The sequence below is a fragment of the Hibiscus syriacus genome, unplaced genomic scaffold (assembly GCF_006381635.1).
Source record: "Hibiscus syriacus cultivar Baekdansim isolate YM2019G1 unplaced genomic scaffold, ASM638163v2 tig00110592_pilon, whole genome shotgun sequence".
Lineage (NCBI taxonomy): Eukaryota > Viridiplantae > Streptophyta > Magnoliopsida > Malvales > Malvaceae > Hibiscus > Hibiscus syriacus.
The window spans coordinates 1-27179 of NW_024062793.1; the positions used below are offsets into that span (position 1 = coordinate 1).

The following is a 27179-nucleotide window of genomic DNA, read 5'->3' on the forward strand; positions in this document are numbered from 1 at the left end:
TAATATCCTTATTTAACATCATATTTCAATTAAAAATTTATCATGAATTTTTCTTAAAACCACTTGGTCCCCTTACCATATTAAGATTTAGAATTTAATCTCTATGTTTTAACTTAACATAATTTAATCCTGTGATTTTATAACATTATATTGAACGTTACTAAATATTCCAATTAATTTTTAATATTTTTTCTTCTTCTTAAAAACACCTCGTTTAGCACCATAATTCACAAATATTTTTAAGAAACAATGTAGGGATACAAAAATAATAATTTAAGATCAATCAGAGCAGAGATCAAAATTTATGTAAATATCAATTAAAACTAAGAACTTTTTGCTTGCCTAATAGGATAAAATGCCGTGTATGAAATTAAAGTTGCAAATATTGTTAGGAGAAAAAGAATTCGGCTTTGGAAAGGAAAACAACTCACGTATGTATTAAGTTGGCGAATAAAGCTAGAAAAATTATTGTGCTTGAAATATCTAGGCAAAGTCAGCTCCGAAAACTCCACCGGCGACCACACCACGAACCCCGTCCCTTCATCGTTCCACGACACTATTTTCTTGCCGCCGCCGCCACCACCCTTCCTCTAACAAAGCATAAGTCTTGGACAGAAACGGAGCTGGCCCTTTTCCGGGAGAAGAGCTCGTCGGATAATAACTCATTTCGCAGCTCATAATCACGAGCTTTTTGAATGATAATTAATGACTACCGAGTCCTTTTCATTTATATATCCTGAAGAGTTAAAGCTGCCCTTGTTTTCTACAACTTTCTTTCGTTGTTGGTGTATATTTATGCCACGCCTCTTGGAAACTACTGGTGCCGTGGAAAGTGGTTTACTTTTCTTTTACTTTCTTTAGTAACTTTTTATGTTTTTTTGGGGGGTTTGGAATTCAGACAAGGCAACTTTGTTGTCGTAGAGAATAGCTTGAAGAAACATATATGTATTTCTATAATCAACTTTCTTTAACTTATTAGGCAAAGCGAAAGGGTTGAGCATCTTCACAGAAGCTCGAATGATAAATATTTTGTGTAAATAATTTAAAAAAAAATGATTTCTGAAAAATAAAATATAAAAATTATTTTCCTGTTTTTAGATGAATGATGTTTGTTTTACTGAAAAAATTTCTAAAAAATAATTCTGAAAAATAAATTATGCTTCCTAGAAAATGAATTACAAATATTATTTTTCGTTGTTTGGATGAAACTGTGTAAATCATTTCCTTTGTTTGGTAAAATTTCTGAAAATATTTTCAACATCTAACTTTCATTAAATAAACTCATCTTAAAATCTTATTTTTATCTTATCTTTTATTTTTTATTGATTTAATTTTATAATTATAAAATTATCTCGTTAACCAAATTTTGTATATGATTACAATGTTTTTGTTAAAGTAAATTAAATTAAATTAAAATTAAATATCACTCATTTTTTTATAATTATAAATAAAATATAAATAAATTATATTTTCAATAAATATTTCAATTGCTGCAAAAAGTCAAAAAAGTTAGACATTGCCAACAAAAAATGTTAATTTAATCAACATTCCTAAACAATTCTAATAAGACAATTTATTTTCTTTGAGCATTGCTAATAAATATTCCATAACATTACTAATCAAAATCTTAAAATGTAAAGATGGGATTGTTATTGAACTTTTAGTAAAAGAATTTATATTCTAACTTATTTGTACAACTTAATTCACTTTTGCCTTTCAATTTTAAAAAGAAGCATCATTCAACATTAAATTGATGGTATGAAATAAATTATAACAATTTTATTCAATTTGTGATCATCACTGCAAGTCTTCAAATAAACATGCACAAGCATAATCCACTAAAATATAACAAACTTCAAGCCAACATTGTTATTAACAAATTAGTAAAGTATAAACAAAAGGAAAATAATGTATGAAACTATCTTACAAAATCATTGTAATAGCATAATCATGTATTCATAATAGTAATATGTATTGTAAATTTGAAGAGTCCAAACAAAATTTTTGGAGTGGATAAGTCATATCTCACAAATCAGATGATCGATTCTTCACTATCAACATTCAATTTTTTTGTAAACAGATATTTACCTCTGACAATCAAATGACTTGTTGAACTTCGTCAATATTAGGATTACTCAAAAGATGAATTTGCATATATAAAAGTGAATGCAAGGACATAACAATTCTTACTAAAATGATAAAAAATTTAAAAATTACTAACATCAGTTATATATCTAAATGTACTGACACTACAAGAAAATATACCTTTAATGACACATGAACGATGACACACGCTAATTTATGACTTGCAAAACATGTGTGTCATTAAAAAATGTCATGATTTTTAAAATCTGAACGATTATGACTTACAATAATATGTGTCATATTAATAGTCATAATCCAAAAAATTTACAAAACACGGAGTATAGTTTAATTGTGTGTCATCTTTAGGAGTCGTATTTTAATTTTCCCCCCATTATTTTCATCCTTCCCGCTTCTTCCCCCTCGATATAAGTTTGAACCTTGAAATTGTTTCAGGTTCTCAAAATGACTCAAGATGTGGAGATGAAAGAACAATCATCTCCTTCCAATTACGTTACTTCCTCTTCTCCTTCCACTTTGCACCGTAAGCTCACTCCATCTATGCATCTATAACACCCATATTCCCCCTCTCGTACGCATATTTTTTACGCTTGGTTGTAGAACTTTGATTTGCTACTTTCTAATGTTTCTGAAGTGGGAACTTGTGGGATTTCTTGGATTTGAATAAATTCTTCTGGGTTTATGTTAGATTTGAAGGAAATTGCGTTTTAGACTAGCCAATCAGGACGGTTTCAATCCTGGAGCCATCTAAGGATGTAAGTTTCCCTTTTGTTTTCCAAGTTAATCTATTTAGGGTTTTCAATTTTCCAGGGAATCTGATCGGATCCTAGTAGATTTGGAAACTGATTCGTTCGTATTCTTTACAGGGTTTTTTTCCTGGCAATGACCAAGATAGTGGGAACTTTAGGTCCAAGGTCTCGATTTGTTGATGTTATTTCTGGTTGTCTTAAAGCTGGAATGTCTGGTACTGTATTTTCGGACTCACTTCTTTTAGTTACTGTGTTATTGGAAGCAATATTTATTTATTCGTTTGTTTTTCTTCAGTGGCTAGGTTCGATTTCTCGTGGCATGATCCGAAGTGTCATCATGAAACTTTAGAAAATTTAAAGGTCGTCGTTAAGCTAACTAAAAAGCTTTGTGAAGTAGGTTATTTATATCTGGATTGATTTTTGTTCGTTTTTGAACTTATGTTTGTTTCCTTGAAAATTTGATATGTCTGAATGTTTCCTTGAACCAATGTCCCCTGCCCTTACCTCTCTTTGTTCTGAACCTTTAACGGTTAAATCCCCCGGTTTGTTTTCTGGTCTGGTTATTTACGTCACTGGCTTATCTAAAGGTTGGTTCTTTCTGGTTTGATTGTTTTGGGGTACTTTTTACAATGTACTAATGTCTGAGTTTGATAAAAACTCGTATGATTTCTAGTCTGGGTACTTTGAATTTTGATTGAACTCATCATGTTTTGCCATTACATGTCGATGTTTCTCTTTTACTTGCAGAAGTAAGTAGACAAGTCGTGGAGGCAACGGAGAGATTAGGTGGTCAATACAGTACTAGTTTACATCCTCAATGCACCTATTTGGTGGTCCATATATCCTTTCTCATATTGTTTGGTTTTAAATCACTTAGATTTTAGCTTAATGTGAGACTTGGCTGGCTTGGGATAAAGAGAATGCAAATGGATATTATGTGTACTGTGATGATAATAAGGTTTCCTATTGTCTTGTCTTTGTATTATCTCTGTTGCTGTAAGTGCAACTGTTATGATAAGCCTTAATATTAGTTACAGCGTTAGTGGACGCCCCAGCAAAATCACGAATGCAGTGGACACCAGAACTTCATAAAGACTTTGTTGCAGCTGTTAACCAATTGGGAGGCAGTGAAAGTGTGTTACTTTCATTTCTCATGAAACGTTTTCCAAAATATGATATGTTTTAATTTGTTTTGTATTTTCAACTTACATGAGCTACTCCAAAGGGCGTGTTGAAGCTTATGAAAGTTGAAGGCTTGACAATTTATCATGTTAAAAGTCATTTGCAGGTGCATAGACTTTTCTATTAGTTATTAATATATATATATATATATATATATATATATATTAAATGTGTGCACAAAGGCTTGGATTTGATTACCCTTTAACCGATCTCTTCACTGCAGAAATACATAACAACTAGATACAGACCAGAGCCATCCGAAGGTATATGTTAATCTCCCTTTAAGTTTCTTCCTTTTCCTTAGTTGTGTTACTTCTCTGCAAGCATGCATCTATTGCCTTTCTTTCTTTATTGGAACATATATTTTAAAAGGGTGTTCATTCCTTGATATTTGTTCAATATTTTCTCTTTGTTACTTATATTGGGGTTGAGATGGATAGTTTGGAGCTACATAGTCCAATTTGGCCTCATCAATGAAGTGGATATCAGTTTTAAAAAATAGTTAATTGGTTCCAGAATCTTTAGCTGTCCAGTGAAGATTTATGATGCATGTCTAGCTTGCACTCGACAATCTCCCATCCCATACTGATATAATGAAAGTTATTGCAGTCTATGTGAATGTTTATATTTAAAAAAAGTTGATTTTTGGCTTTTTGCTTGACTGTACATGGATGCTTAAGTTATCAAGATATGTGTGTTATTTGTTAGAGATGGGATTTATCTAAATTCACTTAGACTATGAAAGTTTAGTTGAATGCCCTCCTTTGTTTGATTGATTAAGGATGTTCAGAGTTCAGACCACTATATACTCCTTATAATAATTGGAATCTATAACTAATTTTGGTAAATGGATATCAATCACCTTTTCCTCTGAGTGAAATAGAATTCAGTAGCACGTTTGTTGCAAGTTTGAATGAAAATCATCATTATAACCGAGAAAGATGGGTGAATTACCCATATGTAAATAGAAGTATCCCCTTAAATAACGGTGTAACTGTGAGAAATGAAAAGTAAAGCTTTTAAAACTTAAGATACCTTTACCATAAATTTACTTGATTTTTCGTTCTTTTCATATTACTTAGTTATGAGTGATGACTTGATAACCATAAATGAAAATGTTTGCTCTTTACAAATGTTTGGACTACTTTATGTTCTCACCTGAAGATAGTTGATGCTTGATTAATATATACAAAGTATTAATTCCTATATGTCATCAGCAGTTGGTTCAAATAAGGAGTGGAAACCAAAGGTGACCAGCTCTAATTTTGGGAAGGGTTCAGGAACAGCTGGTGCATCTGATGTTCCTACTAGTTCAGTTGAAGCCAATGCTCATTCGTAGCCTGTTTCAAGAGTTCTCGACTCTGAAGAAGCAACTTCAAAATTGCAGAAGAAGCTAGTAGAAGAGATGCATCTCCCGCAACGTCGACATGTTTGATATTCGCAAAGAATGAGTATCTTATGTGGAAAACTTTATTATGCCATGATATTTTGTATCGACATATGATTACAATATTTTTTATAACTTAATGTTTATATATTGTATGCAAATTGATTGCTTATATATAATATGATATATATATTTAGTATTATGAGGCATTAAATGTGATTTAGTTTGATTATTTGTCAATCTACAATATATATATATATATATATATATAATTTACGACATACAATCACGAATATGTGTCATCTTTTCTAATGATGTGTGCTTCAATGACATGCAATGTAAGTCATAAATGCGTGTCAAATTATGACACACAAATGTGTGTCGTCTTCATTTATGACGGGGGCTTCAATGACGCGCAATGAGCGCCATAAATGCGCGTCATAAATTATGACACACAGTTGCGCGTCATCTTAAATTCATGTCGGTGGCTTTAACAACAGACAAATGTGTGGCATCCGCACCCATAGATGACGCTCAATACGCGTCATTAAAGGGGTTTTTTTTCTACTAGTGTGAAGAAACAAACTCTGAAAATAATGCAAGGAAACTACAATGTCTTTAACAAATTGAGAGAACCTGGAAAACATTGTATAATCAAATCAAAACTTTAAAAGTTCATCTACATATCTTATAACTCAAAAGTTCAATCTCTAATAATTTTTTATTTTACAAAAAAAAAAATACTAAAACAAAGAAATTTTCCTTTATACTTGTAGACACTTTAAAATCCCTAAAATACAAATATGAATATTTCACAATTTGAGAAAACTCGCCAACCTAAAAACAATTAACAAAGGAATCAATAATCTAAAAGTAAAATTCTCAAACCATACAAGGATGCCACAAAAGTTTTACTTTCGAAACTTAATTCGAATATCGAAAATAAAAATCAACCCTAATCTAAAAAAGAAAAGGAAAGGAAATATAAAGATGAAGAATCTGGGGGAAAACCGCTAATAAAGGAAGCAGAAATAATAGATTTTTCTTGTAAAAACAATAAATCTCCATAGAAGAAGAAATCTTATCACTTGATTTTCTTGTCATAAAAAGGATGAGACACAGTTGTGGTTTTTTTACAAGAGTTTGAATGCTTTTGAAGTAGCAGATGCTCTCCAAATGAAGTGAGAAGGGATGTAAAACAATTGACCGAAAACAAAAGGGCAAGTCATTTTACGAAAAATAGCATGTTTTTTCAGTTGATTAATAATTTGTTTTACATTGATTTTTTATTTTAGTTAAACCAGATACTTGAAAACATTTTCCGTAAAATTATTTACATGAAACAAACGCATCCTTCCATGCATCTGAGCACATGGACTATCATCATATAATTATTTATATTTAATTTATTAAAGATTTTTATCTATTTTTCATAATAATCTGATTTAAAAAGTTTAAGGTACGAAGATTAAAAATAAGAGCTACATATATGATACAATTAAATTAAGTTAGAGTTTATATTTTTAAAATTATATATGTAAATAGAATTTTAAGATTTGATGTAGTTTTAAATATATATATATATATATATGGTTAATATAATATTTTTTCTTTCTAAACTTTTTTTACGTGAAGTTTATAAGTTTATTTTTTAATTATTGGTTTACCGTAGCATGAACTATAATCAATTATTCCAGACCCAAAATATCAATAATGAATCAAACGAAAGTTATGGAGATGAAAAAGAAAGAAAAATTCACCCATAAACTTGACTATTGATTGTTTGATTTAAGAGAAATTCCAAGTTGCATGACACTTTTATTTTAATTTAATTTAATTTTTTTACTTGTAAATATGAAATATGTATTACTCCTAGCGTGCATGTGGTAAGTAGGTCTTGGGTGCGTAGAGTTTAGATGCTCTTATGACAGGGTTTTGAGTTCTTTATTTATTTTAGTCCAACAAATATTTTTGTCCTTATTTATTATATCAAAATATAAACTCTACAATCTTCTCTTTTTAATATAACAAAACCTTTAAAAAATAATTTTTGACAAACAACTCCCCCTTATTAAAATATTTAATGAAAAAGAGAATTATTAGGAAAATATTAAAGCTCCCCCTTTTTATTATTGAAATTGAAATTTTCAAAATATATTTCTCTATCTTTTTGTTATATAAAAAATAATTCAAACTTTAAGTTACAAAATAACAATGAAGAGTAAGTATTAATTTTAACATTAAAATCATTTGAAAAATCAAAATTCCCCCTCAACAAATGCATTCCAAAAAAAAAAATTTGACTTTAAAATCTTGACACTTAAAAGACATTGAATTTCAACAAAGATGAACAAACAAGTTAATAGCACAAGAAATTCAATATATCCAAGTCTAATATACTTTATGCAATGACAATTGTTGTATTTAAGTGCATGTGCATAAAGCTATCCAAAAATGTTATGCATTTGAAAAATTGATATCAATTGTTAGAGAGATATCATTTGCAAGTAAGAACATAGCATAAACATCCAAAATGACACCAATTGAAAAATATTATCAAATTTGGCATCATAAGGTTAAATTGATTCCAAATGTTAAAATTATTCAATAAACCAAGGATATAACTTGTTTTAAAAATGGTTTTCAATAAAGGCACAAAATTCATTAAAACATTAAAGTTTAACTTAACCATAAAAAAATATTACGATGAACTAAAAACTAAAAAAAATACTTCAAAAACATGTTCATCATAACATATTTTCAACATACATGAGATAATAAACAATGTGTAATCATTCATGCTCGATACTCATGCATGTATAAAACTCAATAGGCAACCAATATACAAAATCAAAATAAGTTTAGAGGTTACACATTTCATATCAAGTGTGGTTAGAACATTTGAATATCTTCATTTTTGTCACCATTGCTCCCCACACCTACAAGAGACATTTATTTGGATTTTGGTATCCAAATTGCTTTGGATCATTGGACGTTAGTTTCAATGCCCCTTGTTCCCTTTTGGAACCCATACTCGTTTAATTTTAAAATGTTTTCCTTTCTTTAAAGGACAAAGTATATTCAATATGACCATGATAATGACAATGTCAACATTTTGTCATTATGAAATTAGATGAATTATTTAAAATGATTTCCTTTTCTTTTGTTAAGCATTCAAGCTTAACTTTTAAAACAAAACATTATTTTTCAAAATATTCAATTTTTACTTTTGAAAGCTCTAAATCATAATTTCGTTTTGTTTTTCAAAATCCAATTTTGCATTCAAAAGAAAATAGTTTTAAACTTTAAAATTTGAAATCATTTTCTTGTATTTGGAGTTCATGGTCTCAAACTCTAAAAATAATTCATTGTATGCATCTTGTAACTCATTAAAAGAATATGTATTAGATTCACTAGAGTTATAAGATACTTTGGGCTCTTTAAGAGCCATTAAGCACACTTCCTTTGGTGATTATTCTTTCTTGTCACAATGAAGTTCTTCGAGCTTATTTCAAAGCTCCTTGGCATTTGAACAAGAATAAACGCCTTCATAGACATCGTAACCAAATGCATAAAATAACATGTGCATGGCCTTGGCATTTTGTTAGGCTTTTTTTCGTTCTTGGTCACTCCACTCCTTCGTCTTCTTCGTTGGAGAAGAGTAGTCGTTCTCGATCATCTCCACGCATCAAGATCATTGGATTGGATGAATAGCTTCATTAGTTAGCTCCATTGAAGTATGGAGACTTGTCGATCGGTTGAGAGTCTTCCATATAGAATGAGCCGGATGTGGAAGCCATCTTCTCGGTTGTGTCATAAATGGATAGAGCTTTTTCAAAGATCTTCACAAGGTTGTTAGACCTTCGATTTGTGACCCGCTCTGATACCAATTGATAAGCTTGATAAAGCTCGATTCGATTAACCGAAATATGCCAAGATGGGGTGAATTGACTTTTTGAAGTTTAGGGAGTAAGGAGTACAAAGATAGGAAAATTTGCACAATGATTTATAGTGGTTCAACTCCCTCAATAAAATCTACATCCACTACCTAAGCTCCTCACTTAGGATTTTCCAATAAATCAACTAATTTATTATTTCTTTTTCAATGATAAAGAGATAACCTTTACAAACTCCCTAACTTTTCAAAGGCTTAGCTAGAATCAAAACCCCTTTACAAAGAAAAAGAATTGTAAACAAGAAAACCTCTAAAAAGGAAGGTGTTTACAAATTAAAGCTTACAAAAACACAAATATTTACAAGAAAAAGAGAAATAAAGAATGAAAAGCTTTTCTTTTGTATTTGATTGCTTGGCTAAGAGTTAGTATCCTTATTCAAGTGTCTTGAACTTTTTTTTATATGTTGGAATGAGCTACTAGTTTTTTCTAGCCTTTTGGGAAGGTTTAGAGCCGTTGGAATACTCTCTGCACACAAAGTTTCGAAAATCTTCGAAAGAGTCGCTTGAAAAATCATTCCGTTGGACCCAAAGTATCAAAACTTTAATGAAAGTTTCAAAACTCTTTAGATAGTTTCGAAACTATAGGAAAGTAACGAAACTTTTGGGCTTCTATCTTGGAAAGTTTCGAAAGTCTTGTAGAAGTTTCAAAACTTCTGGTCAAAGCTTGTTTAAAATAATAGTTTTTGACATTTTTTAGAAATATAAGACTTTGAAAATGATTCTAAAGTATTTGAAAGATATTTTTAATATAATTTGAACTTAAAAGACTCATTTTAAAGTTTTGGAAAAGTTTAGAAAACATTGAACCCATATATTTCAAATTTAGTTGGACTTTGAATTATTTTTAAAAACTTTGAATAAATTCAATTTAGTTTAATAAATATTTTACCCTTATTTGTTATATCAAAATATAAGTTATACAATTTTTCTTAAAAAATTATAACATCATTATATAATACACGTGTTTTCTGTGTAAATTTTAAATTTAGTTTTTATATTTTATTTTGGCCCATTATAATTTTTACATGTGTTGAATTTTAAATTTGTTATTATTGTAAACTTAAATGATAAAGGGATAATATGATTAAATTGTATATATTTAAAATGACTAATTGGAGAATACAAATTAGATCTATAACTTACATATTACAAACTAATAGTGAAACTTAATCGTTATTATTAGGTTAAGATCGAAAAATTAAAATTAAAAAAGTATAAAAATTGACAATGGCCAAATTAAATTATTAGACTATATACAAGGAGTATATAATAACTTTGCCACGATAATTTTTCTTTGATTACTTTAAATAATACACTTGTTTATTTATTCTGAATGTGATTAAGATATTTTTCTAACAATATTTTTAGATATTAATTTTATCAAGAACTTTGTCTAAAATAATAAAGAAATTGATTTTATATTGTTTGATTTAATTGAGAATTTCAACGTTAATGCATGACACTTCTACAGTTCTTTTAATTTTCTTTCCTTATAAACATGTATAATACTTGCAGAAAACTAGGGTTTGGGTGCATAACGCATGTATACAGGAATATTTTATATTCTTTAAAATTTTCACTTTTTATATAGTTTAAATATTTTATTAATTTAATTTTATATTCTTAAATTTTAATAATTTTACATCCAACTTTTATAAAGCTTTTTAAAAATCTACATATTTAATATAAAATTATACATCTATTATTATATACATAATGCAAATATATATATACTCATAAATAAATATACGAAGCTTTCAAATCATTCATACCGACAAGATGAAAAATTAAAAAACAAATAATGAATTAATGGCCGTGAAAGTCTGACCATTCTGCAAGGGTTTGCCAGAACTTTCTTTGTTTTACCACCTATGAAGAAAATGTAATTTTGTCCCATTTGATGTGATGTGTTGCATTGACTGGTTTCTTTGATTTTCTTCAAATTTGGATAAATTATTCAAATGACCACTTCTGTTTCATTAAGTATTTACTTTTTGGTATTGAATTTAATACACTAATGCTTTAGTCACCAACATTATTGATTTATAATGTTTTGATTATTAACATCTAAACATTCTAGTAGGAAACAATTGTCCTTGATTTTATTTGGGTATGAGATTTTTTAAGTATTTAAATAAACGTTTTTTAAACACACACTTATTAAGTAATTGTATATAAAACCCAACTATATAGGATAGAGTTATTTTATTTTAAAAACTTCAATTTAAGACATATCTAAATTTTTAAAAAACTAAGATCGAATCGGTTCATTCTTAATATAACATATGCTTAACTTAACTTGATTTGGGACCAATAGTATATTAGTATACTTGATATATATCTCCATGTATGTGAATATTTACTAGAAGACACTTTTCTATATATATTTAATAAATATTATATTTGACCTGATAAAAGTTAATTATATATGTGGTGATTTTCACTTAAAATATTAAATCAAATTTTAAATTGATAAAATTTCTTTAAATCTAAATCAAATAGAATAACAGATTGAATTTGAAAACACACTCATCCTTCGATATGATTAAGATCTAAAAAAAGAGTGATAGGATTAGAGTAGGTGGCACACTTGATTTGACTGTTAGATAGAGGGTTAGGGTTTCACCTATAGCGTTCAAACAAGATTGCATGCAAGCAACCCAACCCACTCCTTCAATAATTTAGCCTTTCCTTTTCCTTACACTTTTTCCTTTATATATATTACGGCTGAATTTCTTGTTATATGTTCTTGTTGGATTATTTTTGACTTTCATTTATCCAATAAAACAGGCAACGGCCACGGTATTACATACGACAACGTGTACATTTTCGTATGTGAGTCAGTTAAAAGTTACGGTAGTTATATGTGAAAACTTCACATATGGATAGAGGGGATCTGTAAATAATGATTAGCTACAAAGAAAATGGCTAATAACCATTCACTAAGCACATGCTTTGCTTGCTGCTTAATCAATAATCATTGTTTTTGGTTAAGTGGGTGTCCAACTGAAGCGCATTCAGGGATTTGGGTTTGAAACTCAAATTGTCTTTATAGTTCAATTGATAAATAAGTAATTTATTTATTTTTAATTAGGAGTTTAATTTTTTTTACCAAATTAAATGTTTAACATTATATTATGTGATTACTTTTATTTATATATATTAGAAACGATTATCTATTATAGATCGAAATTGATGTTGATAGTGAATAAAAACGTGATGAAGGTTAAAGAAACTATGAAGCTAAAGTGATGATTATTTTTGTTATCTCCATCTATTTAATTCTTTCTGTTTTTCTATTTGTTTATCAATAAAAATATAAGATAAAAAGAAATAAATAGCGAGAAAATAAAATTTCGAATAATAAAGAAACACATAAGATCACATGTCATGTATTAATTAAATAAATTATTTAAACGGACATAATAGATTTTACTTGAAAATAAAAATAGAATAAATTCTTAAATACTTGAATAAAAAAACTTAAAAACCTATAAAAGAATTATAGTTTAGAAATTAATTTTTCAATTAGCTCCTTAGGTGGCGTTTGGTTCGCTGGAATATTTATGAGGGAATTGAAATCTGTGAAGGAATTGAAATCTGTCAGGAATTAGAATTCAATTCCATATTATGTTTGGTTGGCAGAAAATTGAATTGGAATCCAATTCCATATTCTGTTTGGTTCGCAGACATGTCAGATGAATTTGATTTCAGTAATGTAAAATGATAGGATTGCCATTCTTGTTTTTTTCTTAATTTTAGTTTGTTTTATAAATTACATGTAGCAATATATTATAAAAATTAAAAAAAAATTAATTTTATTGATTGATTATTCATTTTAATAAATTATAAAAATCATGCTAATAAACATCATAAGTTAAAATCATCCCAATTAGTGATGGTCATGGGCCGGGTTTTTGGTCCACCCGACCAGACCCGAGAACAAGGGAACCTCCATTCGAGACCCGACCCGACCAAAATAAAGTTTCACCCGACTCGACCCGAAATAATAAAAAAATTATTTTTATTCAATAAAAACAGTGACTTAATTGGAAAAGAAATATATATATAGAGGGGTATTATTGTAATTATTCCTAAATATATAAGGTGAAATTATGTATTTTTTGGGTCGGGTCGAGTATTTTTCACCCTAAACCCGAACCCGACCCGAATATCACACTTAAGAAAAATCGACCTGACCCAACCAAAATAAAGTTTCACCCGACCCGACCCGACCCGAAATAATAAAAAAATTATTTTTATTCAATAAAAACAGTGACTTAATTGAAAAAAATTATATATAGAGGGGTATTATTGTAATTATTCGTAAATATATAAGGTAAAATTATATATATTTTAGGGTCGTATATCACACTTAAAAAAATCGACCCGATCCAACCAAAATAAAGTTTCACCCGACCCGACCCGAATATATGAATTAGAAACCGACCCGACCCGAAATAAAAAAAATATTTTTATTCAATATATGAATAAGTTACCAAAAGATTGATGAGGGTAATATGGTCAAATTTCAATTTTCACCAACAAGGGAATTGAATTCTATCTATTCTTGAATTCCAATTCCCTTGGAAAACTTGAACCAAACATGAGAAAGTGGTAGAATTGGATTCCAATTCCCTTTAATTCGAAGGGATTCATGCCAACCAAACGCAACCTTAATGATTTTGTCTAGCTTGGGTTTTTGCAATTTCAAGATTAACGTTAACCCTTTGTTCATATTGTTATAGAGAATTGGGCTTTGTCCATGTAAAGCTCGGCTAAGATCAATCCAGTCCCGATGGTTCTGTTGCTCGGTTCAAGCCCATAGTGTTGCTGCAATTCTGATACTTGAACCGATCCTCAAGCAGGGATAAATTTAGACATCTAAAATTTTAAAATTATTATATATTTTTATATTTTTATGTATTTTGCATTAAAAATTATTTTTTTCTTTTAAAATTTTATAACTTCGAATTTATCCCTCCTAAAATTTTATAAATTTAAACTTGTTCTATTAGCATAAAAATTTACTTCTTCAAGAATAACGTACTCGTCGAACTTTGAGCCGTGGCCCTTAAAAAGTCGTCCATACATATTGATCCTTGCCTTATTGTTTAGGCAAGCCATTGATGTGGTAAATGAAGTTGAGAACGGAGCCTCTGGCTCTACACACGTGTCCTCACTGATCCTCGCTGACAAAATCGTGTGACCACACCTGTTTTTGGGGTTCATTAAGGCTGTGACTGTGACTTCATTTTCCCTCATCACCACATTTTATCAAACATATTTATGCCCTTCTAATCAATTAATCTCAAGTTTCACTTGGCGTAAAATAGATATGATTTCATATGTACATGTTTATTGGCTCCATCACATTTTGAATCGAGTCAAATATTTTTTATTCAAATCAATTTTTAAATTAGATCATATTAGATTTAGGTTAATTTTATATTTAAATTATCATATTTGAGTAATTAAAATTTAAGTGTAAATTTTAACCTTTTTTTCTTTCAAATCAATATTATATTTAGACAGCATTAAATGACAATTTGTTTGGGGTATTGATGATGGTAGGAGAGGTGTTCATCTTGTTAACTGGAAGGATGTCTGTTGTCCGATCAACCATGGTGATCTTGGTTTTCGGAAACTTGAACAACAAAATAATGCATTTATAATGAAGATTGTGTGTAACATTTTAACCAAGAAAGACCACCTACGAGTAAAATTTCTTCGGTCCAAATACAAATGTAACGAGGAAATTCCAGAGGTAGTCCAAAGCACTAATTGTTCTACTTTGTGGAGGAGTTCGGCGTGCATTTGGGATGATGTTCGAAACAATATTAATTGGTGCATTCGGAATGGACAATCTGTTGGTTTTTGGTTCAATTCTTGGCTGGACGATTGTGGACCTCTAATTAATCATGTTATGTCTGCTGGAGCGATTGATATGCATTCGATTCCTGTAGCATAAATGACCAACGAGGATGGAAACCGACAATAGCCACTTCTCAAGCAATTTTTTCCGTTAAATATACTGCTGAAAATCGCAACAAAGAAATGTCTAGCGCATCAGTTTGGAATGGATGTTGTGGGTTGGAGCTTGCGTGATGATCGTCTGTTCATGGTTAAGTCTGGGTATGAGTTTCGCGTTGGTTATCCCACTTATTTAAGGTAGGAGGTTTGGGCAATTATCAATAATATCGTGGTTTACCGAAAGTTAAAATGTTCTTCTGGATAATTGGTAATGATCATTTGTTGATAAATGCTGAACGTATGAGGCGCATCTTACCACCGATAGTAGCTACTAGCTGCCCGATTTGTCCCTAAGGAAGACATCCATCATTTGTTGAGAGCCTGTCCATGTGCGCTTTCCCGATGGGTGGCGTTGATGAAACCAGAGAAACTACAAGCTTTTATATCTATGGACATGAAAGCTTGAATAACTATGAATCTCAACAATTGCAATGATTTTGTAAGTAACGTTGAAAATTAGGAACTCTTGTTGGTTACATGGTGTGGAACATGTGGCTATATCACAACTCGGTTGTGTTTGATTCACCAATTGAAGATGATCGATCGATTATAGAAACAGAGAAAAAACTTAATGGAGATCATGAACCAAGCTTCAACAATCGGATTGCAGCAAACTAGTCAGGAACCATGAGGTCCAGCTCGTGTGAATGTATGGCAGTGTCCTCTTCCGGCTGGTTAAAGGTGAATTCGGATGGTGCCAGGCATAAGAAATCAGGTCTAACTTCATGTGGTGGAGTTATTCTAGATCATGGTGGTGAATGGAAAATGAGATTTACCAAGTTTATAGGAATATGTTCTGTCCTGGAAGCTGAACTTTTGGGGTGTGTATCCCGGACTGATATGTGCCTTAGAAGTGGGGCGTAATCAAATCATCGTTGAAGTCGATAGCATGGAAGTTATAGAGACGCTAAAGGCAGCTGAAAATGAGCATTGCAAGGTAACACTTGTGAGTCACGTAACGGAGTTATTGAAACAAAATTGGGTGGTGCAGTTTGATCATGTGTCTCGACAAGGAAATAAGGTTGTAGATTACTTGGCAAAATTGGCCAAAAAGAATGAGCGTGTGAAGTGGATGGTCCCCCAGGAATGCCGTCATCGTTGCTGCATGAAGATCAAGCGCTTCCGGTAGCTGCCTAATAGCATTCTTTATTGTTTACCAAAAAACAATTATTTTTGTTAATGGATCTCTCCATTATACGGCTAGTTGTAACATTCAACAATTAATTATTATATTCTCAAAATAATATTATTGTGGGATTTTCTCTCTTTATCTTGTACAAGACTCAAGGAGCACTACGTAAGAGGAAGGCACAATCCGAAGATTATGTAGGGCATCGAGTGCTTATTGTGACCTAACCCCTGGTGAAATGATTGATATTTTATCTTCATATCCCTATAACAGTTCTCGAGGAGCACAATGAAGAGAGAGGGTACAATTTGAAATTGGTTTAGGGTGTAAATCACTTACTATTATTTACCTTCCAACGTCAAGACACCACATGATGACTCAATTAAGAGCTTGGCTGTAGTGGGTACTGAATTGTAGAGTTAGTGAAAATTGAAGGACCAAATGATGTAATTGACGTGGGATCAAGTTGTTGGGGGAAAACGGGTTATTTCCCACACGAACGTAGTTTTAAAATTAACTTAAAATGTCAAGATTAAAACCACCAAAGGTTGCACAACAGATAAACCTGTCAAACTATTGAATATTGAAACACAATGGAAAAGAACCGAATAAAAACAATAAAGGAGATAACACACCAAATTTACGAGGTTCGACGAGAATATCGTCTACTCCTCGGGCACCAAACTGGATGATAACTTCACTATATCGCCAATATTACAACAAATAGAATTTTTTAGAATTCTCAAAGTGGGAGAATGAAGAATACAATAGGAAGAGAGAACTTGTTTTTTGGGATGATTTCTAATGAAAATACTTAAGCCTATTTATAATTAAGTTTTAAGAACAATATGTTCAAAGTTTGGCCACCTACCTAAGAATTTTCCAATGTGTATAAGTTAACCACCAAATATGAAATTCATATGTTCAAAGTTTGACCACCAACCAAGATGAAATTTCCAATAAGTTAGCTACCAACCAAGATAAAATTTTCAACTTGTCAACTTAATTTCTAGACAAATCTAACACAAGTCACCTAAACACCCTTTGCTCTCTAATTACACCATCGGCCTGTAGAGGCAGTTGTAAAAAAAATGACAATTTTTCAGATAAACTCTGATATTATATCATATCATACAGTATGATCTCATTTGCCTAAGCGGCTATACCACAAGCTTACATCTTGATTCTTTACAATTTATACAAACACAGAAGTGGCATATAAGAAGCTCAAAATACAATCAGGCACAAAAGGAAACAACAGAAGAGGAAGATTGAAATTCTGTTTAGTGACCTGTCAGCCTGCATCTCATGTCTTCTCAACCTGGGGGTGCTACTACTTGCCGTTACCAGATGTGAGTTTGGATACGCGTATATCCTTTCCGAGTTTCCGAAAACCCTTGCATATACCATGTCTCCAAACATCCCAACAAGGGGATGATGGAATGTGCCCCCGACGTTAAGCAACGGTGATGATGGATCATCTTCATAGTAAGCATGGGGGTTGTAGTTTTGATTTTGATAAGGGTTGCGATAAGGAAGCTGCTGACCATTTGGGGATGTAGGCGATAGAAAAGGCTGTGTGCCGCAAGCCGGCGGTCTAGGGGGTATCACCATACCCCCATAAAGTGCCTTGCCTCGAAACTCGGATTCAGATTGGCCATGACCGTAAAGGGGAACCATGGTGGTGTGGGATATATCAGCTTTGCAAACCGGACACTGTGGATTCTCATCTTGATCAAGGGAGGCACTCTGGACATGAAGCCACTTATAGATGCAGGGCCAGCAGTAGAGGTGACCGCAGAGTGTGACAATTGGTTCGTGAGCGAAGTCTAGGCAGATATTGCAGTCAAAGTTACCACTCAAATTCTCGGTTCTTGAAGCATCGGGGATGGCCCTCCATTCCCGAGCATAATATTGCTCAAAATCCATGGATCTGTTCGAAAAAAGAAACTCAGATTTAAAAACTAGGACACTTAGGATCAACAATCAAGCAACTAGACACAGAGCAAAGCAACAAATCTAGAAAACAGAAAGAGAGAGAAAAAAGACAATAACTATGATGTATAATACAAAAGACCAGCAATCAGGTAGCAGCTGTATATGCAGGAACATGTGAGGGGCCAAAATTATGATAAGCACCAAACAGATAAGGTAGAAACGCATAGCTTGATTCACATTTTCTACCAAATGGATAAGAAGAAAAGGCAAGGCAAATTTTAGGGACCACAAATTACATTCATGCATCTCAAAGCACCTATAGGTAATAGTAACTAGCTTGAGATAGTGGTTTATGAAAAAAAGTACTAGTTTTCAACAATCAGTTCCCCGGGTAAAAACAACATTGGTCGATGCATATTCAAACATAAGTATGGATATATACATATACTGATATACCCATCACTTACCCCCGAGTCCAGGTAGCAAAAAAAATATTTCCCACGGTAACTCCGGGCTATGGTGTTTGTAAACTGATCAATTTCAACACCTAGCTTTCCGATTCAGGGTTTCCCCGTAACCTTAGTTGCAAGTTGCAGCAACTCCCACTAGCTGCAAATCCAAATACTCCTTCATTTTGGCCCAAAACTCACTGGGAGTTGAGATTAAAAAAAAACTCAACGATTTGAGAAGACACAATCAAGGACGGACCGAGGAGTTTCGATATTTTCTTTGTATTTTCTATTCTAAAATTTTATAAGGTAGCCCATCCAACATAAAATTTACAAGTCTGCCCCAGGACACAATGATTCATATGAAGCAAAAAACAGCAGACTGCATTTTACTATGTTCTTTATTTCTTCAGGTCAAAATTGCGTAAAACATGAAACCTTGAAACCCATCAAATTATTAACCATCCACCACCGATACCGTCCCCTTAGTTGTCAATGGGGCATGGCCGACACAAACTCGATCTTTTTTTCTTATTCTAAAAAGAAATCAATTGATTGATTTCCAAGAACAAAATCGAAAACTACAACACTAAGTTTTTAATTTCCTTATCGGAGCATGATTTTTTAACCAAAGTTGCGCAATCATAAACTAGCATTCGAGAGCAATTAATCCATTGATTCTTGTTTCTGCATAATTAGGTTTCTTTAATTTCTTTAATTTCTCGAACACAAACCAAAGGGCAAAGTTCTAACTTGTTTGTCAAAAAGAAATCCATGGGAATCGGAAGGAAACATTTCCCGATAATTATAAAAGAGACAATTTCAATTTTATTTTAAAAAAAACAAAGTTTATTCGATCTAAGGAGAGCGATATTGATATCAATCGAAATGAAAACTAATGAACAAAATAGAATCAATAACCGATAACTTACCAAATCAAAGAGCTGGAAACTCGACAAACTTTTGAGTTTGTGTTTATGTCTTTTACAAAGAGAAACCAAAAATATAAAAGAGGGCGAATTATAGGAGAAAAAAAGCGTGTCTATCGAAGAGGCCCATTTAATAGCAGAATACCGTTCCATTATTGATAAACAGTGCAGCATATGCATAACTGTTTAATCTATTTTATGATTTATGATTTGATCTTTTTTTTTTTTTTGAATTGTAAAAACATCAAGGTTACATTAAGCTCTCATGTAAGGGGCATTGCAATCACGATTAAGCAGATCAAGATAGACACCAGGGGTTCTGTGTAAACGTACATACCAGCAAGAATATCAATTTGGGAGTGAGCAAGGGCATCTACGATCCTATTTGCTTCTCGAGGGATCCATTCGACTCTTATTGTCCATTGGCGCTCCCTAATATGGTTGATTGATTGGACCAAGGAGCAATTTGCATAGTGATCGTCATTTACGAGAGGGATTGCCTCAAGGCAATCAAACTGGAGATAAACGTGTCTGCAGCCATTTTCCCATGCAAGTCTCAGGCCTAGAAGCATGCCCCAGAGTTCAGCTTTGAGGGTAGAGCAAAAACCAGTGGATCCGTTGAAATCAAGAAGTCAATTACCTTCGTGTTTAAAGTAATCCAACCATGAGCAGGCTTCGTCCATTGAATAGCCTGGGGAATGTGTGAAGAAGGGGAGAGCCCTGGGTTGGAGTTATCGAAGAAAAACGTTGCCCAAGTAGCAACAATAGAGAGGCATGTATTTGCTGTGGAGCAACTTTGGGTGAAGACAAAATCATTTTGTCTTTTTCAGAGTTGCCATATGAGAGAAGTAAAAAAATACCGCCATTGACAAGACCATCTGCTATGATAGGATACGAGCTGAATGTTCTAGAGTAATCAATCTTTCAAGTCCTAAGTAAAAAAATATGGAAGCAAGGCTGGAGGGAGGATGCGAGTCCATAATTGTTTGGTCTCGGGACAGACAATCTCTCAGAACATGCTCACCACAAAAGGTACAAGATGTATCAGAGGAGAGTAGACGCCGGAATCGCTCCATGTTGGTCTTAAGTCTATCGTGAAGAAGAGTCCAGAGAAAGACACAAATGCGTTGAGGGGCCTGGGTGCTCCGAATATTAATATTAGTGTTAATTATATCTTATGTCCCTAAATTATAACCTTTACTTTAAATTAATCCATAAACTTTTGAATATTTTAATTTTATCCCCAAGCTATGATTCTCATTTTAAATTAATCCTTAAAGTTTTAAATATTTTAATTTCATTCCCAAACTATAGCTCTAGTTTTAAATTAGCCCTTAAACTTTTGAATCTTCCAATTTCATCCCAAAATCATCCAGATATATAATTAGTTTCGACTATAGTTTAACCTAATTTTTTTTAAAAAGGGTGTCTTGTATGTAATTGAAGTGTGAAAACGTACAAAAACAATGACAATGGTCAATGTCTCATTAAAAAACCTCCCTAATATTAATTGGAGGAAAAGAATACCCCGAACCAAAATCACTCGAAAATAAGAAGAGTTCGAACGACGAGGACCAATACAATCCCACAAGATTTAGAGACTATAGAAATACTTCAACCATAACAGTCATAAGCTTGTGGGTTATCTGAGCAAGAGAAGTTCTGTGCTGATAAAATTGCTCAGTTGGAACAGTCGAAGAAAAAGAAACTGGTTATTAAACAATGAAAATCCAGTTGAATCTGGAATGATTTACATTGTAGGTTACTGAATTAAATATCAACTTTTATGAGTCACAATCTTTTAATTTCGTAAAATAATTATCATCAAAATTTTGTTATTAAGAAATTAGATTATTTCTGCTAGCTCTATTAAACAATTCTAATGTAAAAGCTACCGTTCGAGATATGGTGCACCATTTGGTTGGAGGACTAGCTTTATTTTAATTTAATGTATTTATTTTCCACCAATACTTTGAAAAGTTAGTCCTCCAATCGAATGGTGACACATGGTACCAATGACACGTGGCATGACACATGGTATCAGTAACACATGACATCATTCGATTGGAGGATTAAGTTTATTTTAATTTATTCAAAAAAAAATTAGCTGAGTTTTAATTTGAGTGGATCAAATCTTGAGTTTAGAATAGTTACGAAGAGGTAAGTTTTTTATAGTCCTAAATATGAATCAAATACTACAATAAAAATTTATTTTGATTAAATTCGAACTTAAAGATATTTTAATTTATTTTAAACTCGATCCAAAATTTTAATTGAAAATTTGATCCAACTCGATTTAATATTTATTTAATAAAAATATTTTATTAAAATGAAAAACATCTCATTAAAATTTAATAAATAATATATAAATGTATAATTTTTAATAAAATGTAAACTATGTGGATATTCCCCTATGTTTAGGGTATGACCGACTTTAGTCATCAATTTAAAAATTAAGGGGAAATGATCTTTAATGTTATCGTTCTGTTTGATTTTAGTTCCTCAGTAATTAATTTTCATTAACCCCTTTTTGTTTAAGTCTCTAACATGGTTGAGGGACTAAAATCGAACGAGAGTTAACGACTGAAACGCTAAAATCGAACGAATTGATAATATTATGAACTAAAATCAAACTGATCGATAACGTTAGGGATCATTCCCCTTTAGTTTTTAAATTAATTACCAAAGTTAATCAGAGGAAAAACATAAGAGACTATCTGCACAGTTTACCCTTTAAAAAAAATTATCATAAAATGAGAAATTTTCCTAAATCTGATTCTAAGATTTTTTTTAAAAAAATTCATCCAATCAAATCAAAACCGAATCTTCCGTTCCATTTTCGAATAAATATTGATATTTTCTAGAAAAGAAATATTAAAAGTATAAGATATCAGAGTAACTTAGGATAAGAATAGCTGACCCAATCACCCAAAACCTCAGCTTATCACAGGAAAACAAACCACTACCACTACCATACAAAGTTGGATTACAGTGGCCAAGCTCCTAATAATCAAAGATTTGATCATAGAGACTCTTTTCTACATCTTCACCAAGCTATTAACTACCTCCGAAACCCACAAGAAACTGTCCATAAACGTCAAATGCATAGATAGTACAAGATTGTTTGTGAAGCTCTGTCCTTAACCATCCCTTTCTTCTCAAATATAGCCTCCAAAAAGGATGTTAAATTAGCTGGTAAAAGCTATAGTCTTTGTCGTTGGAGTCCTAGGATTCGATGCTCGAGTTCTAGTGCAGAGGGCCCCGTAACTGCTGGTAAGTTCACTGCTTTCTCCGTTTCCCCTTTTTCTTTGTAATTTGAAGTTGATTGCTATGGGGTGTGTGTGTGTGTGTGACACAGATAAGCTTGAGAATGATTATTCCTTGACTGGTACTGCTTATTATTTTGAGAGAGCTACCATATCACTTACTTGTGGGTTTTTATCGTCCCCAAAGAAGGTAACTCTTGTAAGGCATGGCCTCAGCTCTTGGAATGAAGAGGGTAGAGTTCAGGTTTGTTGCCCCCAGCTCCCTTGTAAACTAGTTTCTGCTGCAAGTTTTTGTTTATGTTGTGGGTGGTGGGGTTTAGTTGCAATAATATAGCATGAACTACGAGGAATTAAATAATTAAATTATTTAGATTTTAATTTCATTAATATGTGAAAAGGATATCAATAACTTCTTAAAATGTGATTAAATCATCAAAGTTGGAAGGCCATTACCTCTCCCGCCTACAACGTGCCTCCCACCCTGGATGAGAGAAATGAGAGCTTCTTTATGTCAATGTGAATGTGATTGGTGAGCATTGAATTTCATGGAAGCTCAAACTAGTGTATTCGATACAGGTGCCCGATTCATTGTTAACAACTGAACATATACGAAATTAGACTATGTTGCTTGGATTTGGATGTGTCTCAAACACGGATATAATCTGATACATGCGTCTGATCTGAGTACTTTTAGCGTAATGAAGAGTTAGGGCATAACAGAAGTTAGTTCCATTTGAATCAGAATCCCATGAAATTGAATGACTGAACTGCTGACTTAGTTATCTTTTGAGTTACAGGGAAGCTCAAACTTATCTGTTCTAACAGAAGCTGGGATAAAGCAAGCTGATAGGTGTAGTCAGGCCCTTGCGAATATGCACTTTGATCAATGTTTTTCGAGTCCGATAACACGTGCTAAGGTATGACTACTGACGTTTAAAGTTATCCAGACAAGATTCTTTTTTATATCGGACAATCTTTCTTTGATGCAGACCACTGCCGAAGTGTTATGGCAAGGCAGGGAAGAGCCACTGGTTTTCCTTGATTCACTTAAGGAGTGCCATCTCTTTTACCTTGAAGGCATGAAAAATGGTCTGTTTCTAACTATTGTTTACTTGTTTCGCAACTTGTCTAAGTACATTACTAACTTGGTCTATGTAGAAGTCATCTAGTCAGTTTCGAACACCGATTAACTTAATTAGCTCATTCTGGTTTGGAATGATGCAAAAACTACCAGTACTAGACTAAATGATATTCAGAATTTGGAGGCAGTGGATGCTAAAATGATATATCCAAAGGAGTACACAACATGGAGAAAGGATCCGGCGAATTTCTACGTAAACGGCATCTACCCTCTTCGGAAACTGTGGACAACAGCTAGAGAATCTTGAAGGGAAATCTTGTTCTCGCCGGTGTACTCTCTTCTGTTTTCATTTTTTCTGTAACTTTTATCATCTTCTGAATTGTCAAATTGATCTGATTGATTAGTAAGAATGGTCTATTATTGATCGGGGAGAAAACTTCTTGGTTGTCACTCAGAAATCAATGTTAAGGGCACTGATCTGCTCAGCTTTAGGGCTTCCCCCTCGAGAGGTATGCCGTTTTCTTGTCAATGTGTTTCTAGACATCTTGTTGAACTGGAAAATCGTGATCTGCATATCACCCGTTGTTCGTAAATGGTCCATGCTCGATTTTCTGCAGTTCTTAACGGTTTCTTTTTCATGTTTCAGGTTTAGGTCGATTGATGTGAGCAATGGTGGTTTATCCACATTCGTTTTCAACCAAAGAGGGGAAGCAATGCTCCAGTCTTTGAATACGACTTCTCATATGTATAGCGATCACGTGTATCTTGCTTGAATCTGTCTGAATCAATAGCCGTTGAGACTGGGAAACAAGACAATTTTTTAGTTCTTGTTGAGTTCATATGAACATATGTTATGGCATTACATATTCTTGACCAGTTGAACAAAGGCCCAAGCGAGCTGGTAGAATACTTATATTTCCAAATCAAAGTTTGTTTGTTCGTTTCTTTTAAACTAAGGTGAACAAAATTCGATTAAACCGAGTTTACTGGTGGAACTTTTTGATGTCGGAACATTAATAATCAGCTATTGTATTCTCAGGATAATACTGTCGTGGATTGATCGAGATTGTCTCCTGGGTTTGCTGAAAGCTCACAATTCCCTTCCCTTTCGCCTGGTTTATGTTCTTCCAGTTCCATGGATATTGAAGCTTCAGGATATAAATAAATTGATTTATATGTAAAACATATTACTTTCAACATTTATTTCAGTATATCACTCTTTGATTTCAACAAGTTTGGAGGTTAACATACCAGAACTGGGAAGCAAAAGAATATAGAGCCCATAGCTATCGAACATGGTGACTGAAACGATTTTACTATATATTTGAATTCTGGAAGAAGAAAATATTGTTTCCGCCATTACTGCATCACAAGCTATAAAAGTTCTTCTGAACTGATTCCCCTTGCAATTCCTCACTGTTATCTACAGACACTTTTTCATATACCGCATCGTTCTAAACCGTTTAGGTAGTAAACACTGACCCCCAAATCGCTGCTGCAAGCAAATGAAGATGGAAAAGAGCAGACCACTAGAAGGTATGATGATATCCCAGGCCGTGGAATAGAGATCCATCTTATGGTTGGCATACATATACGATAAATCGAGATATCCTGAAAAGCTATGAGCTCTGTAAAGATCGTATCCATGAGGCAACAACCGGACCAGGGTGGTTCCTAGGTAAAATGAAGCAGCAAGAGCAGTTCTGTTCGAATTGGAGAACATGTTGAACACTATCTGTGGAAGCAAAAACCCATCGACGACCAAACCGCCATAAGATTTAAGGTCGCTCCAGAAAGAAGTTTGCTGGTAGAAATGATTCTTGAACGGAAGAAGTCTCTAATGGGGTTGTAGAAATGGTGTCCAGTGAGCGTTTTTCCGTAGGTGCACAAACCAAGCAATCAACCCACCGGATAGATATAAAGGTAGGGATAAGTATAAAACCTTTCTATCGGCCTCCCATAAGTCCTTTAGGCTTTCATCACTTTGCCGTTCAGACCAAGTGAGTTGGAGAAGGCGAAACTGTAAAAGGAAAGCTACCATTGTTACTGCCCTTACTATTATTTCGTTTACTTCAAGCCATCCACCACTTTGAAGAAAAGCATTTTGTTTCTGATTATGGTTTGGTACGAACAAGGCCTCAAAGTTCAACAACAGAGGAATCATATGCCCCAGAGTAAGAACAATGAGCGTCAAGACAGAGATAAAGGGAATCACTTCGGGATGTTTCTTAACATGAAAAAGCTGCAATCCAACAAAAAGACATGCGAGTGTATTGGAAATCAGAACCATGGTAATCTCCAGATCCATTCTCCAAATGGATTCTTTTGCCTGTCCGGCGTAGAATGATTTTGAAGACAAACTAATGGGTCCAAAATAAAGAGGGTCTGACTTGTTACGTGTGCTTTTAATTGTCCCCTTTACACGATACTTTTCTGCAGAATTTAACGGAGAAAATTGAGCAGTAACCAAAACGTCACAATCCAGTGAATCATTTTTTATCGAACTATGATTCTCGTATCTTACTTGTAATTGACTACACCCAACCATGCATAGAATACCGGAATGCCCATCATATACTCCCTCAGAAGAAATTAGAAATCCTCTGTCCAAAATACGACCATCACTCGAACGACACGAGTAGCTAATTTCGTAGCTGATATTCAATAGCCTGCTGTCATTATTGCTCAAGTGAACTGCTGACACAGTTGACATTGGTAAAAGACCATAAGGTTGATACTTGTAGGGCTGGTCACCCACAAACAGCGGGTTTGCAACACCCCATGCTGCTGCTCCTTTACTATCTATCAACATCATTTCAAACCTCATGTCTATTGAATCACCGTTAGGGTATGTATTTCCCTTGTTTTCAGCAATGTTCTTCGAGCACTGTCAACCTCTGTATACTCGTATCTTAAACCCGGAACATTCTTTAACCCAGGTGATACTTCCCAAACACTCCTGAGTCTAATCATATCAA

At 32.8% G+C, this 27179-nt stretch overlaps 3 protein-coding genes across 6 annotated transcripts; 1 reads left to right on the forward strand and 2 right to left on the reverse strand.

Annotated features, from left to right (window-relative positions):
- Window positions 1-17657: 17657 nt before the first annotated feature.
- LOC120133734 (E3 ubiquitin-protein ligase RMA1H1-like) lies at window positions 17658-20560 on the reverse strand. Of its 4 annotated transcripts, none has more exons than XM_039150255.1 (2): window positions 20192-20560; window positions 17658-18471 (listed from the first exon to the last, which is right to left on the reverse strand). In XM_039150255.1, exon 2 carries the CDS (start codon window positions 18465-18467, stop codon window positions 17766-17768), a length of 702 nt encoding a protein of 233 aa, XP_039006186.1. In that variant the 5' UTR covers window positions 18468-18471; window positions 20192-20560; the 3' UTR covers window positions 17658-17765. The 4 variants fall into 4 exon arrangements, with proteins under 4 accessions (XP_039006186.1, XP_039006183.1, XP_039006185.1 ...); XM_039150252.1 differs by lacking the exon at window positions 20192-20560 and adding an exon at window positions 19858-19960; XM_039150254.1 differs by lacking the exon at window positions 20192-20560 and adding an exon at window positions 18944-18962.
- Window positions 20553-25067, forward strand: LOC120133738 (probable 2-carboxy-D-arabinitol-1-phosphatase). Its single transcript, XM_039150258.1, has 8 exons — window positions 20553-20654; window positions 22968-23127; window positions 23213-23364; window positions 23918-24037; window positions 24110-24209; window positions 24390-24529; window positions 24630-24710; window positions 24848-25067. Exons 1-6 carry the CDS (start codon window positions 20553-20555, stop codon window positions 24506-24508), a joined length of 753 nt encoding a protein of 250 aa, XP_039006189.1. The 3' UTR covers window positions 24509-24529; window positions 24630-24710; window positions 24848-25067.
- Window positions 25068-25236: 169 nt separating this feature from the next.
- Window positions 25237-27028, reverse strand: LOC120133739. The gene is made up of 4 exons (XM_039150260.1): window positions 26144-27028; window positions 25647-26038; window positions 25453-25532; window positions 25237-25349 (listed from the first exon to the last, which is right to left on the reverse strand). The coding sequence occupies exons 1-4, from the start codon at window positions 27026-27028 to the stop codon at window positions 25237-25239; spliced, it is 1470 nt and encodes a 489-aa protein (XP_039006191.1).
- Window positions 27029-27179: the final 151 nt, after the last annotated feature.

Coding starts and splice junctions, on each gene's coding strand:
- LOC120133734 (XM_039150255.1), bottom strand. CDS start 18,467: ATGGATTTTGAGCAATATTATGCTCGGGAATGGAGGGCCATCCCCGAT.
- LOC120133738 (XM_039150258.1), top strand. CDS start 20,553: ATGTGTGAAGAAGGGGAGAGCCCTGGGTTGGAGTTATCGAAGAAAAAC. Junction 23,365..23,917: donor ATGAAGAGGGTAGAGTTCAG/GTTTGTTGCCCC, acceptor TTTGAGTTACAG/GGAAGCTCAAACTTATCTGT. Junction 24,210..24,389: donor CCTTGAAGGCATGAAAAATG/GTCTGTTTCTAA, acceptor ATTTGGAGGCAG/TGGATGCTAAAATGATATAT.
- LOC120133739 (XM_039150260.1), bottom strand. CDS start 27,028: ATGAGGTTTGAAATGATGTTGATAGATAGTAAAGGAGCAGCAGCATGG. Junction 25,533..25,646: donor AAACGGTTTAGAACGATGCG/GTATATGAAAAA, acceptor TTCTTCTTCCAG/AATTCAAATATATAGTAAAA. Junction 25,350..25,452: donor TCTTTTGCTTCCCAGTTCTG/GTATGTTAACCT, acceptor TATATCCTGAAG/CTTCAATATCCATGGAACTG.